The following is a 13,932-nucleotide window of genomic DNA, read 5'->3' on the forward strand; positions in this document are numbered from 1 at the left end:
TGCCCAGGAGAGAGGCCTCGGGAGACCGGCCCCACCGATGCCTACACTGGGCCATGCAGCTAACACCTGGGATGGGAAGGAGTGTCTGCAGCTTGTGCCCTGGGCTATGGTCCCCTGTCATGGAGGACGAGGCTGGCAGGTCATTCCGAAGCAAGCAGGCCAGCAGGCTGCCATGACAGGAGTCTAGTTGTGGTCCTGGGCTGGGATGTGGTCTCCATCTAGCTCGGAGTTCTGAGGACTTGGCCTCCACGCTGGCCCCAAACACAGATGGCCAGGCGACTCAGAGTGGCAGGGCCACCACCCTTTGCTCTGCATGTCCCAAAGCGCACGTCCGCTGTGGTCGGTCGCGTGGCCCCGGTCGGCTCTGCCGTGGGAGCAGGTCGGTGCTGGGCTGGCTCGGCGTCGTCCCTCCGCCCAGGAGCAGCTGCTGTCCCTCAAGTGCGCTGCTCAGATTTCACGGGTCCACAGCGTGAGGGAGCTGAGGTTGGGATTTGTCGGCTTAGTCGAAGTGAAAAGGACACTGTTTCCCGGGCTCCGTGCCAGTGGCAGGGGCGGCGCAGCTGTCCCCAGCGTGGCCCGGCCGCCGCGGTGCTGGAAGCAGGGCGTGCGGGCGCGGCGAAAGCGGTCCCCTGCGCCGAGCGGAGGCTGCACGCGGCTTTTGTTCCGGTTTTGTTCAGGGCTTAGCGCGGCGGACTGCACGTGCGCCCGGCGACCTGGATTCTGGACAGGTGCCGAAAGCGGTCAGTCTGAGCCGGTGTCACTGCGCTGGGGGGAAGCCCGGCAGGTGTCACCCTCTTAGGTGCGCAGTGTGTCTCACCTGCGGTCTTACTTGTGGGGACGTTTGTTTATTCAGCTCTTTATTATCCGTCGTACAGTTTAAATTCCACAGTGGCATGTCCCCAGACTCTAATGTGTGTCCTGTGTGCCATGCCTGTTACCTCTGCAGTCGGCTGTGATTTCGAGCATTCTGCGTGCGTGCTGGGCGTGCAGTCTTATTAAGCTGGTACCTGGGGCAGACCTGCGTGTCACGTGTGTCATTCTACACGTCAGGAAACTGTTTAATTCCCACAAGTGTGTCTGGCTGTCATTTCTGCCGGTTCATGTGTGACTTGAGTAGCTCTTGCACATCCTGTCCTGAGGGGCACCTGCCTGTCGTGCACCCGATGTCGGACCCAGTGGGCTCTGTGCACCTAATAATGGGTCGCTGAGTTCCGTGGTAACCGTGCGTTTCCTCTCTGTCACTGACGAACTGTCCCTGCCGAGTCTTTGCCTCCGGTTCTCAGTCACCGAGGGACTGGACAAGGGTCGGCGTTCTCTCTGCAGCTGGCGTTTTGAATTTGTTTGTTTCTCCCTGAGGTTCTGTTAGTTTTGGCTTCACTGCTTTTGAAGCTCTGTTCTTGAGTACATACATTTAGGGTCGTTATGTCCTGCTGAGATGACTTTTTCATTACGAAAAGACCATCTGTACTTCCGATAATAGTCCTTGTTGGGAACCTCCTCGGCCGGGTGAGCAGGTGAGCGGGTGAGCGGGTGAGCGTGAGCGTGAGCGTGAGCGTAGCTGCACGAGCTTCTCGTGCCGCTTGTTGGGTGTGTTTCGGAATTTCCGTAGCTTAGTATTTAAGCTGCTCTCTTGCGAACAGCGCGTTGCTTACGTAGTTGCTGCATCTTACTTTGCCTGATAACTTCTGCCCTGTACACTTAACGCGGTTGTTGATCCGGTCACATCTGTCTGCCACTCGCTGTTGGTTTTCCGGCTTACCTTTGCTACAGCACGGCGTTCCCAGCCCTGACCCGGAAGGCGTTTAGAGCCCCAGGTCTGGTTAGCAGGTGTGCACACGGCTGCCGCGGCAGCTACTCCTCGCAGGTCCTGGAGTCTTGCCTGTGACCCGGTTATTCTGGTACAGTGTCTCCTGTGGTGGGAATAGGGGCTGCTGGGATGGTTTTTTCTCCACAAGAGTTTTTGGAGATCTCTCATTATGGGTGTGTAGTTTCTTGATTCCTCTTCAGGGCCGAATCAGTGTAATTCATTTAAACAGCAGCCCGTTTGTAGACTCTTCGGTTGTCACTTTGCTCTGACAAAAAACGCTGAGCTTAGCCGCCTCCTGACCTTTCTCTCGGTTTAATTCCTTTAATGCAGCTGTCAGGACGGCTCACGGACAGGCTCGGGCACAGGCAGGCAGGCGTCGAGCACGCTTCGAGGGCAGTGCTGATAGTGGGGTGTCCTTCAGCCTGGAAGGAGGTTGCGGGGTCACACGGCCGGTTCTGGAGGCCCCTGCCTGAGGTTCTGCTGTGTTTACCCCTGTTACGTCTGTGGATCCCGTGTCTGGGGTGACCTGCGTCTGCATGAAATGCTCTCGTGCGTTTCGTCCCAGAGCTGTGATCGTGCACACGCCTGCTGAGGGCACGTTATCCCCGGTGTCCCGGGCAGGGGGGCACCCGCGTTCGTCAGTTCCCGGGAACCCTGATTTCCAGAGCTTTTCCCATGGGTCTGTGTCCCACGGTCAGACGGGTCTTGTCATGGATCCCGACACAGCGTCCCTTCTGGGGAGGGGTGTGGTCGACCTTCTCAGAAGAGGTTCTGGAAGCGCCTGCCAGCCCCGGCTCCGGCTGTGCCGTCTTTAGCAGTGGATGGTTGCCTTCTGCCTCCCTGTCCCCTCCCGTGTCGGGCCCAGGCGCGGGGCTGAGCTGACCGTCCGCACGCTCGTCCCTGCCAGGCCTTTCTGGGCTTCCTGTTGGTCTCATTTTCTTCAGTCCCGTCCCCACTCTTTCACGCCCCCCGCTTGTCGCCAGCCACCCTAACCTGTTCAGTGCAGGCCCTTCTGTCTGTGTGTATTCTTGCAAAACGTGTTTTGATGCCTCTTAAAAAATCTTTTTATTTTGAGATAATTTGAAACTTAAAAAATGCAAGGAGTGCACGAAGACTCCCGCGCCCTCTGCAGAACCAGCGCCCAGGCCGTGTCTGCAGGGGGCTGTGTCGTGTGGCTCGGCCGCCCTGACTCCCAGCAGCTCTTTGGGGTCCGTGTGGCTCCTGTGTGGCGTCTGTTACACCCCCGACTACCTGCTCGCCAGGGGCGGGACAGGTTTTAAACGGCTCTCCGTTGGCCACACTGGTCCCTTCTGTCACCGTGGGCCGGGCTGTCCTGGAGATGCTCCATGGCCTTGCTCGTGGCAGTGCTCCCTCTCTGGGTGCTTGCGTGGGCCACGTGAGTGTGACGCACAAACAGGCTGTCATATCTGTCCCATGGGTCGAGCACCTCAGGCGAGGCAGGCTTTGCCGTCTGTGACCCAGGGCCATCTGGTGGCGAGGCCCTGCCAAGCCAGCCATGTGGGTGTGTGATGCACTCGCTTCCTGGGGTCAGGCCGTTCACCGAAGTGGGGGTGCTCCCTCCCACCTCCCAGTGGGCACTTCTGGGAGAGGAACTGAAACACTCACACACAGGCTTGAGACGGAAAGCTGCCTAGTGTCTGGGTGGGTGGGGGGCGTCACGACCACGTCCGTCTCCCTGAGCTAGCTTATAATGCCGTCCCAGTAAACAGACCACCGGGCTTTCATCTGGGACTGGACCACGTGTCTTAAAGCTCATTTGTGTCGCAGACAAGCAGGACCACCAGAAACCTCTGAAAACGAGGAGCAGGAGGAAGCGACAGGCTGGGCCGTGCTGTCGTGTCCTGGCTGATGCTGGGCTGTCCTGTGAGCAGCCTCAGGGACAGACCCCACTCCCAGGGACACTAGGTGTGCAGGAAAGTGGCATTTCACGGCAGAGACTCTGGTTAGTAGTGGCATCGGGAGGCTGCACAGGTGTGGAAAGGGACCCACCCGACCTGCCCCCCTGCTGTGCTGGGAGGCACTTGAGGGCGGCAGACTAGCCAGCGAGCAGGCCCTGAAGTCCCAGGCAGACATGTGGCCGTTCTTCAGTGGCCTGGGGGATGAGGACGCTTTCCTGCCTGCCCCTCCCAGTCCAGAAGCAGTGAGTGCAGGGACCAGAGACCTGAGGACATCAGGGAAAGGACAGCAGATGAAGGACAGGATTTGCTATTCATCCAACAAACGAACCACCGTTCACAAGGTTCACGTAAAGAAAGCTGGAGGCCGAGAGCCTGGGGCCTGGGAGGAGCGAGCAGGTGGGACGGGGTGACGCCGGTCCCAGGAGACGCGGGGCTTCGCAGCTGTGCAGAAAGGCAGTGGCCACAGGGCCTGTCCCCAGGGAGACGCCGGCCGCTGTGTCCTGGGCTCTGCCCCTGCTGGGTGCTGGTGGCCTCTCGGCACTGAGCAGCTTCAGTGGCGCTGGCGGACGGAAGCTGTGGTTTCTGCTCTTCCGGTTCCTTCGCGGCTCTTCGTAGGGGGAGGGCTGACGGCACCCGTGTTTTTCAACGAGATTGACGCGGACGGGGGAGAATGCACAGTGACTGTTGGCAGAGGGGGAGGGACCCCAGCTCCACAGAAACCCCTCCGATGGACTCCCCAGGGGGCCGCCCCCTGGAGAGCGAGGTGGGTGAGGTGGGTGTGGTTGGCGCAGAGCATCTGGAAGGCTCGCTCGGTCCCCCGGGACCTTGTGAGCTGGGGCTGCCCCAGCAGTGCAAGGAGCCGTTTGTAGGTGTCAGCGGCGTCCGTCTGACCTCGGGGGACATAAGGCCACAGATGTCATGACTGCGGGCGAGAGCAGTCTGCATGGGGGCTTGTGGTCAGTTGGGACGCAGGGTCCGAGTTGGAAGATGACTTAGGGAAAGGCCAGGAAGGAGCGCGCGTGCGCAGCCGCCCACCAGCCTGGGAGTGCGTCTGACGGCTGCGGGGCGGGCGGGCTGAGCGGCGAGTCCTGCTCACGTCCCCACACGGTCTTCCTCTGGGGCTCGGCGGGGCCTTTTGTCTTTTGGGGAGACTTGGATCATCTGGGGGACAGTGAGCCTGAGGGCTCAGGCAAACGCCAAGTGGAAGATGGACAGCTGCAGGCCTGGAGGTCCCGTTGCTGTCCATCCGGAGACCATGCCAGTGACCAGCAGCCACGGTCCCTGCCTTGGTCCTGGCCACGGCGTCCGGAGTGCTCACTCTCTCCCCAGAACCTGCGCACACATTTTCACGTTTGGAAGCAATGTCGGTTCTGGAAAGCTGAGTTCACGCTTGGCTGGGGGTCCCGTGTGGGCCCGGGTGACGAGGGGTCCCGTGTGGCCCCAGGTGACGGACGTCCCCTGTGCCCCCGGCCCGCAGCAGCCAGTTGGCTGGCATTGTGACCCTCACGGGCGCCTAGCTGCCCAGGCAGCGCCTGCATGAGCAGACTGCATGCGCTGGGCTCGCTCGCCCTGGAGGCCCCTGCGTGGTCTCGTCTGCGTTACAGCTCATGTCCCCTGTGACTGTGACCTCCTGTCACGTAGACCTGCAGGCCTACCTTCTGCCCGGCCTGCGTGGGCCCCAAACAGACGGTTTACTGCTGCCCTGAGGGCCTAATCCAGGGTGGGGTGGTCCTGCGGGGGGAGTGGGGAGAGTGGGGGGAACTGTGGGGGGGTCCTGCAAGGTGAGTGGGGGGAGCACGGGGGGTCTTACAAGACAAGGAAGATTGTAGGTTCTGGGATGCCGTTTCATGTGGCATCAGTACACGACAGAATTTTCCCTTAGAGAAGGAGGAGAAGTGCGAATCTTTAATAAGTGTTGGCGACATGCAGGTTCGCTGGTTTGTGTGAGTGCTGGGCAGAGCTGGGCCTGCCGTGGGCCCATGTGCTGTCCGGCGCGGGGTCCGTCTGGGCCGGCGAGCTGCGGGACCCCAGGAAACGACAGACGGGAACACGTGGCCGGTGCGGGCCTGCACCTTTGGTTTCAGGTGTTTGGTGGCGCTTCCTGCCGAGACCCCCATCGGTGTCTGTTCTCTGTGTTTTGCATTCGTTTGGCCGGTCTGGGGACAGGGACCCTTGGCATCTGTGTATAGTGACTGCTGCATGGCTGGACATCTCTGGGGAGCAATCAGGGCTTCCTGCAGGTGCGGGGAGACAGGCGGGCTTCGCCCTGTCCCGCCCCCTACCCCTCTGCACGTTTACTCTGCTTGTAGGACCCTGGCCAGGGTGTGAGGTTGCCCAGGCCACGGTCGCTGAGCCCGGAGGCCGGGGCGGAGGGAGGGCGTGCAGACGGAGCCCGTGCTGTGCCCCTGGCGGGGGAGATGGGGGACTTCTGCCATCAGCTGCTGGCACCACCGTCTTGGCCACACCTGCCCCGCTCTCTCAGGTCCTGGAGTGACGTGACACACGGAGCTGGGGGTTTGGAAGGCCCTGCGTTTTTGTTGTCTGGGGGGACTCGAGGACTCTCCTTTCTGCCTTCCCCTGCCTGCTGAGCATTGGCCTGTGACCTTTTGAGTGTCCGTGAGCAGGCAAAGGCCCAGGCCCCAGCTGACACGAGGAACCTGGCCTTGGCCTGGCCTCGGGGGTCTCTTCGTCCGCAGCCTGCACGCCAGGCCCCGTGTGTCTGGGGTCGAGGGGGCGGCTGCAGCCACCTCTGCTTGTTCGCCTGGATGGACGCAAAGCCGGCCCGAGCCGCAGCCCCGACTGTCGCCGTTTCTGCTTGCAGCCTGGGATCGTGTCGCCGTTTAAGAGGGTGTTTCTGAAGGGCGAGAAGAGCAGGGACAGGAAGGCGCACGAGAAGGTGGCGGAGCGGCGGCCCCTGCACACCGTGGTGCTGTCGCTGTCCGAGCGCGTGGAGCCCGACCGGCTGCTGAGTGACTACATCGAGAAGGAGGTGAAGGTAAGTGCGCTGCGAGCCGTCGCCAAGGCCGGCGCCTGGCCCGGTCCCCGGTCAGGGCTGAGCCGCTCGGCGCGTCTCCTGAGTCCTGTGAGAGCCTGTGCCCGGGACACTTGTCGCTCGTCCCTCCCCATCACGACAGTGACGTAAGCGAATGGAAGGCGCAGGGCTGCGAGGTCAGAGAATGGAGACACGTGGGAGGAGGGCGGGGCCTGGTGAGCAGGCGCTGGGCTGAGGCACGGCCACATGTGACCTGGCGCTCTCTGCTCTCACCTGGCCGTCACGAGAGGTGGGGCTGGGAGCTGTCCTGGGAGAGACGTGGGACTAAGGCTTTGGGGCACAGGGAGGGCGGGCGGGCCAGAGTGAAGGCCAGGAAGCCGGGACAGCGACGGTGCCCTCCCTGCCAGGCTCCAGGTCGCCCGCAGCTGGGCCGTCGTGTGGAGGGCCCGGGCGTTCCCGCGGGCAAGCCGCGCGGCCGCAGTGTGGCCCCGCGTGAGCACACCCCAGGGGTCCACAGCCCGCACGCAGCCTCCCGCTGTCCTGAGATGGAGCCCCAGACAGACTCCAGAAGTAAATGCGAACAGAGCAGCAAGGACGCGGAAGACGCGCGAAAAATACAACTTGTGTCGTACTGTCAGGACGACGAGCAGAAGCCGCGCGAACCGTGGCGCACGGTCGCCCGGTAAATAAAAGGCGGAGATGGAGCTTTTGGGATGTGACGCATCTTCATCGTCTGTCTCCACGATGTGCTCGAGGGAGGGTGAGAGGCAGAGCGCGTGGGGCGCCTGGAGACGCAGACAGACGCGCACACAGCCCTACGGCCCGGCAGTCCAGAGCCCCCACCGTCCACCCAGGAAGTGGGCAGGAGCCGCGGGGCACGTGTCGCCTAAGAGGACGTGCCGATGGCAGATGAGCACAGGACACAGCGCCCAGCCTCACCGGCCATCGGGGCATCGTCACCGCTCACGTGTCCCATGGCCATGCTGAGAGGTCGGGCACACGCGGTGCTGGTGGGGTGCCGAGCACAGGCCACCACCCCGGAAGACTGGCCGGCAGGTTCTTGGGTGTCAACACGCAGCACCATCCTGTGTGGACGCGGCTCCTGGCGGGTTTCGGAAAGAGTACGTCCGGCTGTGTCCGCAGCGGCAGACTCTGCCCACATCCGAGAAGGGGCTCTGCGCCCAGGGCTCCTTGGGGGTGGACCGGCCTGAATGGCCTTCACTGCCTCCACCCTGACAGGACGTGTCGGTGGTCTGGGCCTGAGTGTCAGTGCCCTATCAGACCCTCTGATCCAACTCGGAAGGATTCTTCGTCCCCAGGGTCCCCCCACCCAAGTGAGAGACCGAGCCGGTGCATGCTCACCTCGCGGCCCAGGCTGTCTCGTGGGCGTGGCCGCTCCTGGGTCAGTGTCGGTCTGGAAACTGGGTCAGGCTGGCGCTGCGTTGGCACCGTACTGCTGGTGTCCCTGCGTGGATGGGAGGCATCCAGCGGCCCCTTCGCCCCAGGAGCCACCTCTAGGCCCTGTCACTGACCCTGTCACTGGCTCAGGGCCGCTCCCCTCGCTCCAGGAGCCCAGCTCCAGCATGTCCCCATCAGCCCCACCACCAGAGCAGCTCGGTGGCTGGTGCCCCTTCCAGTCGGGCTGTCCAGCTCACCCTCCAGAGCGGGGCGTCTGCCGGCCTCCCCGTCTTCCACAGGGAAGTAGCCCTGACCCACAGCACCTCTGCTGTGTCCCTTGTGGTCCGCATGGGCTTCATCCAGCTGAGCTCACAGAGTCTAGCCTGGGCCCCGTGTGGGGCGAGCCCCTGAGGACACATGGGTGCGCCCCTCCTGCCCCGGCTCCCATGTCGGTGTGCGGCACTCTGTAGTCGGGCCAGTGTCCCTAGTGGTGCTGTATGAGATTTGACCCCAGGCGCAGGCCTGGGCGGGGGGCAGACCCCGAGGAGGCAGCCTTGTGCCAGGTGCCTGTCCTGTTCGAGTCCTGTGTGTCATTTTCGAGCAGTAGTGTGTGGAGTCCTCCGTCTTCTGTCAGGTGGGTGGCCGCCTGAGGCCCAGACCATGGAGAAGGTTCTCAGATGCACCTGCCCAGGTCTCAGTGTCCCCTCCCCCGGCGTGCAGCTGGGCCAGGCCGAGGCTTGAGGGAGGCCGACCCGGGCTTGGTGTGATCGTGGATCCGCCAGGTCCCCTCCACAGTGCTTCCTGGAGGCGCTGTCTGCCGCGTAGGCGGCCGTGGTGGGCTCACCAGCAGCGGCTCTGTGTGCCTGAGACCCGCTGCTGTGTCACCCTCCTTGCCCATGGCAGCTGATGTGCCAGCAGTCAGACGTCCCCCGGCCTCTCAGTCCACCGTGACCGTGAGGCTGTGTCCTCGCGTGCCATGGTTCGTGGGCGCAGCACCTACGCCGCCTCCCTGCTGCACCCTTCGGCGCTGGGGACGGCGTTCGCCCTCCGACCCCGTTCTCCGGTGGGTCTAAGAAGACTTGTCGATTTTTGGTTTGTTCAGCTCTTTCTTGTGGTCACGGGATGACAATCTCTGAGTTCTGTATGCAGAAGCCCAGCGTCACCCCTGCAACGGCGACCCCCAAACGCACGAGTCGGAAGACTGGGAAGTGTCGTCGGGAGCGGGGGGCAGGCTGCTCTGGGGCAGGATCAGTAGCCACTGAAAACGCGGAGGCCTGAGCCAGCGGGGAAGCGACGTGTGCCATGCTGGCGCCCAGACCTGGGTCCCGCACAGAGGGAGGCGGCCACGTGTGGCGTGCCCGTGTGCACTGTCGCGTGGGGGCGCCTTGCGTCCTGTCGGGGTGCCTCGCAGGGCTCTGGGGCAGCGGCGAGCTCCGCAGCAGCACGTGTGTGTGTCCCCAACCGGCCGGGCTTCTCCAGACTCGGGGTGCGTGCCTGCGGGGGGGAGCGGCGGCCCACGCTGCCGGGCGGCCCTGACCTTGCTCCCTCTCAGTACTTAGGTCAGTTGACGTCCATACCTGGATACCTGAACCCCTCCAGCCGGACTGAGATCCTGCATTTCATCGACAGCGCAAAGGTAGCCCGCCTCTGACCCCCGCCTCTGACCCCCGCCCCCGGCAGCAGCTCGGGTCCTGGGACTCTGGGCCTTGCGGACCTGAGGGCCGCCTAGTGCCCTCAGGTCGTGGGCGCACTTGGCTCCTGCCGTAAAGATGGCCCCCCAGGCTGAACGCCCCCTTCATTCCGCATACGCGCCCCTCAGGGTCGGGGCTGTCAGACTTCATGTCCCAGTGCGGGCGGCTCCAGGGGGCGAGCGTGGTGGGGGCCGGGACCCCATGCGGTCCCGCATGCTGATGCCTGTGCCCCCCGCAGAGAGCCCACCAGCTCCCTGGACACTTGACCCAGGAGCACGACGCCGTGATCAGCCTGTCCGCCTACAACGTCAAGCTGGCCTGGCGGGATGGCGATGACACCATCCTCAGGGTCCCCATCCACGACATCGCCGCCGTGTCCTATGTGCGGGATGACGCCTCGCACCTGGTGGTCTTGAAGACAGGTACGAGCGGGGGCGGCCATGTCTCCATGCCGAGGCGGGTCCGGGTTCACAGGTGCTGGGGACAGTTTGCAGTGGTGGGTCAGCTGCTGCTGCCTGTCGTGCCCGAGAAGCGGCCCTCCTGTCCCCGAGATCAGCCTCCACCAGGAGGGCAGGGCCCTGGGAGGTCCCCAGGCAGGTGCCGAGCCCCACCACGGGCGCTTGTAGCCTTGTGGGCCTATACTCTGTCCCACGCTGCCCCCTGCAGGACTCTGGGGTGTCATCTGGCACCCAGGCCTGGTAGATGCAGCGCTAGTCTTCCCAGAGCTGGGACCAGACCCCGAGGAGCCTCTTTGCCTGCAGGACATTCTGAGTAGCCCATTGGACGACAGAAAGGACCTTGTCCTGGCCTGTCCCCCCAGCTGGTGGCGAGCGCCGCCTCCCTGGGCGCTTGGGGACAAGCTGCTTGCCAGTCCATAGTCTCTGCCCGAGAAATGGAGGCAGAAGTCACAGGTTCTTGGCACCGGGCCCTCCAACTGGGGTTCCTGGGTGGGCACTACAGCAGGGCCCTGTCCCGGGTTCCATGGCACCGCCAGCGGCCAGGCCGAACCCCGAAGCCATTCACTGCCAAGGGGCCAGGTGTGCGGGGGCCAGAGGGGGCCGCTGACCACACTCCAGACCTCAGGCCGCACAGAGGGGAGTCGTCACGGGGCCCAGAGGGCCCTGCCGGGCGTCCTCATTGCTCTCGCCTGTGCAGCTGACGGTGCTGCCACTGCCCGCAGCATGAGTGACAGCCTGTCCGTCACCCTGCCGTGCCACCTACATCCTGAGCGACGTCCCCTCTGTACCTAGGTTCGTTTCCCCTCGTGTCCAGTGACCATCTGTTTAACGATGGGCATTTATTCAGGTTGTGCACTCGAAACAGCCGGCATCGAACCATTTAGTCCCCGAAAATGGCACTTCATTTGGCCCAAACTCGCACGAAGCGTGTGGCGTACGTCCACGGTAGATGTGCGGGCGGCCTCTGTTCCGTCCCACATGCAGTTGGGGTGACGGCACAGATGACGGGACCCGGCACTGGTCACCCAGTTGGTGGATAGCGGGGCCGGCTGGCTTTGAGAATTGGCTTCACGGCTGCATCCAGCACTGCTGCCCCGCCCTGGTGGCCGCCGTTTCCCCGCCCAGGACAGTCCCTGCAGGAGGCTCCAGATCGGGGGCACCCTTAGGGACAGAATTGGGTAACCGGCTTCTGACTAGGTCCTGCAGGTGGTTAGCTGGCGGGCAGGTGCTGGCCTGAGGTCCCTGGCACTGTAAGACTTTTCTGGCCTGTGTCGTCAGGACGAGTCGCTGAGAAAGTAGTAATAGGAGAAAGTCTTAAAGAGACGTGAGCCGAGACCCGGGGCTCTGTGAACTTTTGTGTCGCAGGAGGGGACTGAGTCCCTATGTCTGGGACTTGGGTCTACAGCAGGACCAGTGGGGACTGCCTGGGACTGCGGCTGCACGTGCTCGTGGCCGGTGCCCTGCCCTGGGTGCGGGGCACTGGTCTCGTAGAAACGGCACCCACTAGCTCTCCATGGCTTTTGAGCGACGCACGCTGTTGTAGCAGCCACGTTAGAAAAGGCGGAAAGGAGCGAGTGAAACCGGCGTTAATGGCATTTCACGTGGCCGTCTGTCCCCAAAGCAGCATCACAGCTGTTTCTGAGGCAGCAGCATCCTCACTGCACTGACCCCCAGGCCCTGGGTGGGTTCCACTTCGGGCTTAGTTGGGACCTGTCCCATAGCACGTGCCTAGTGCCTGTGGCCATGGATGCACGGGGCCCCTGGGATTCGTGGGGCTCGGCCTGCGCCCGGGGTCCACCCCATCGGCTGTTACTGGCCCCTCTGAGCGTCAGGTGCTCTCTGTCCTGTGTGGGCTCAGCCCCTGGTGCTCAGGCTTCACGTGTGGCGCCTGTCCCTGGGATTGGAGCTGGCACACGGGGCCTTCCCGGGCCGGGTAGCACAGTGGTCCTCCAGTCCAGGCTCCCACATGGGCCCCGCAGCAGGCTTGGGTCGCCTTTGCCCTGGCCCCCTGCTTCTCGTCAAGGACTGTGTTCCGGCCTGTTGTGCACTAACTGGGCCCTGAGAACACCTTCGGAGTAGATGGACAGACTGGACGTCAGCCGTTTTATGTCTCAGCCTAAGTGACTTGTGCCATCTTTGCAGGGGTGCACTGGGTCGCGGAGGATGGTGGGCTCAGCGTGAAGTGGGTGGCGTGAGTGGGGGTCGCTGTCCCCACCCAGTTTCGAGAAGGTGGAGGGGGCCTGGCCCCGAGCCTGCTGCTCTGCTGCCTGCCTGCCCTAACCTGCTGTGGGGTCCACTTCTCAGCCCAGGACCCCGGCATCTCCCCCAGCCAGAGTCTGTGTGCGGAAAGTTCCAGAGGCCTGACTGCAGGCTCCCTGTCGGAGAGTGGAGTGGGGCCTGTGGAGGCGTGCTGCCTGGTGATCCTGGCCACAGACAGCAAGGTGAGTAGGGCTGGGAACTGGAACCAGGCCCCGCCCACCAGAATAAGGCCCCGCCCATGCCTGACAATGTCCCGCCCATACCAGACATGGGCCCCGCCCACACCCACCTAGGCCCCAAGTCCCTGCCAGGTCTGGTGCCCCCTGGGCTGTGCTGGGTGGTTCTTTCCCTGCCTGTCTTCTCTCTCCCTGTGCTGATGGGGGTGGCATCTCCTGCACCCCAAGCTGTGTCCTGCGGGAAGATTCCTGGGAGTGGCGAGTTAAAGTTGTGGTCCATTAGCCACCTAAGGGCTCCTGGCCTCAGAGAGCCCCTCGCTGCTCTTCTGTTTGGTTTCCATGTGAACCGGCAGTAGTGATGCCTACCTCAGGTGGCCTCTGGTCGGGGTCCCTGCTCAGCTCGGCCACCTTCCCAGCCGGGCAGTCGCTCCTCCTGTCCCCACCAGAGTCCCTACAGACCTGGCCCCATGTCCTGGCCCCGCTTCAGCTGCTCACAGGGGAGGTGGCGGGTGGTGGCGGGTGGTGGCGGGGAGGCTGCCCTACGGGCGGGTGGTGAGGGCATCAGCCGCCAGGGCAGGGGAACGAGCTACATATGGCGTCCTGTGGTGGGCCGGTGACCTCAGAGCCCCAGAGGGCACTCAGGCCTGGTGCCCATGCAGCACCTGAGGGGCCGGGCGCCGGGAAGGTGCCCAGAGGTGCAGCTGCGTCCCTACGGTAGGTGGCCGCGGAGGAGCTGTGCGCCCTGCTCGGGCAGGTTTTCCAGATCGTGTACACGGAGTCCACCATCGACTTCCTGGACAGAGCCATATTCGACGGGGCCTCCACGCCCACCCACCACCTGTCCCTCAGCGGTGAGCAGCGGGGCGGGCAGCCATGGCCTCTGCTGCCCTGTGGGAGCCCGGGCCCCCCACAAACACGCCTGGTCAGTGTCGGCGTGCCAGGATGCTGCTGCCACCCACCGCTTGGGGCCCTGGGTTGAGCCCTAACCTGTTCCCAGACTTCCCTGTTCTCGTCCATGGCGGGTTTGGCCAAGGCACACAGGAGCCCCCTTAGCCGGGGTGGCTTCCTGCATAACTCCGGGGCCCAAGAACACACTTTCTGGAACCACCTGTGGCTGTCACCTAACTCAGATGGTGCTGGGAGAGGCTCCCAGCACTGGGCCGCGAGTGGCTGTGGGGGCCTCCTTTCCAGAACACCCAGGCCCACAGTTGCTGTGGGGCTCTCCAGGGACG

At 63.6% G+C, this 13,932-nt stretch overlaps 1 protein-coding gene across 1 annotated transcript in view; it reads left to right on the forward strand.

Annotated features, from left to right (window-relative positions):
- The first annotated feature begins 3,043 nt into the window (after positions 1-3,043).
- CCM2 (CCM2 scaffolding protein) overlaps positions 3,044-13,932 on the forward strand; it is a 16,022-nt gene continuing 5,133 nt past the window's right edge. Inside the window, exons 1-7 of the mRNA XM_023525758.1 lie at positions 3,044-4,489; positions 6,548-6,721; positions 9,669-9,752; positions 10,046-10,229; positions 12,570-12,706; positions 13,419-13,674; positions 13,909-13,913. Of these exons, the coding sequence (XP_023381526.1) occupies positions 4,397-4,489; positions 6,548-6,721; positions 9,669-9,752; positions 10,046-10,229; positions 12,570-12,706; positions 13,419-13,674; positions 13,909-13,913 (933 nt within the window). The 5' untranslated portion in view covers positions 3,044-4,396. The remainder of the gene's footprint in view (positions 4,490-6,547; positions 6,722-9,668; positions 9,753-10,045; positions 10,230-12,569; positions 12,707-13,418; positions 13,675-13,908; positions 13,914-13,932) is intronic.

Source organism: Pteropus vampyrus, unplaced genomic scaffold (assembly GCF_000151845.1).
Source record: "Pteropus vampyrus isolate Shadow unplaced genomic scaffold, Pvam_2.0 Scaffold620, whole genome shotgun sequence".
NCBI lineage: Eukaryota > Metazoa > Chordata > Mammalia > Chiroptera > Pteropodidae > Pteropus > Pteropus vampyrus.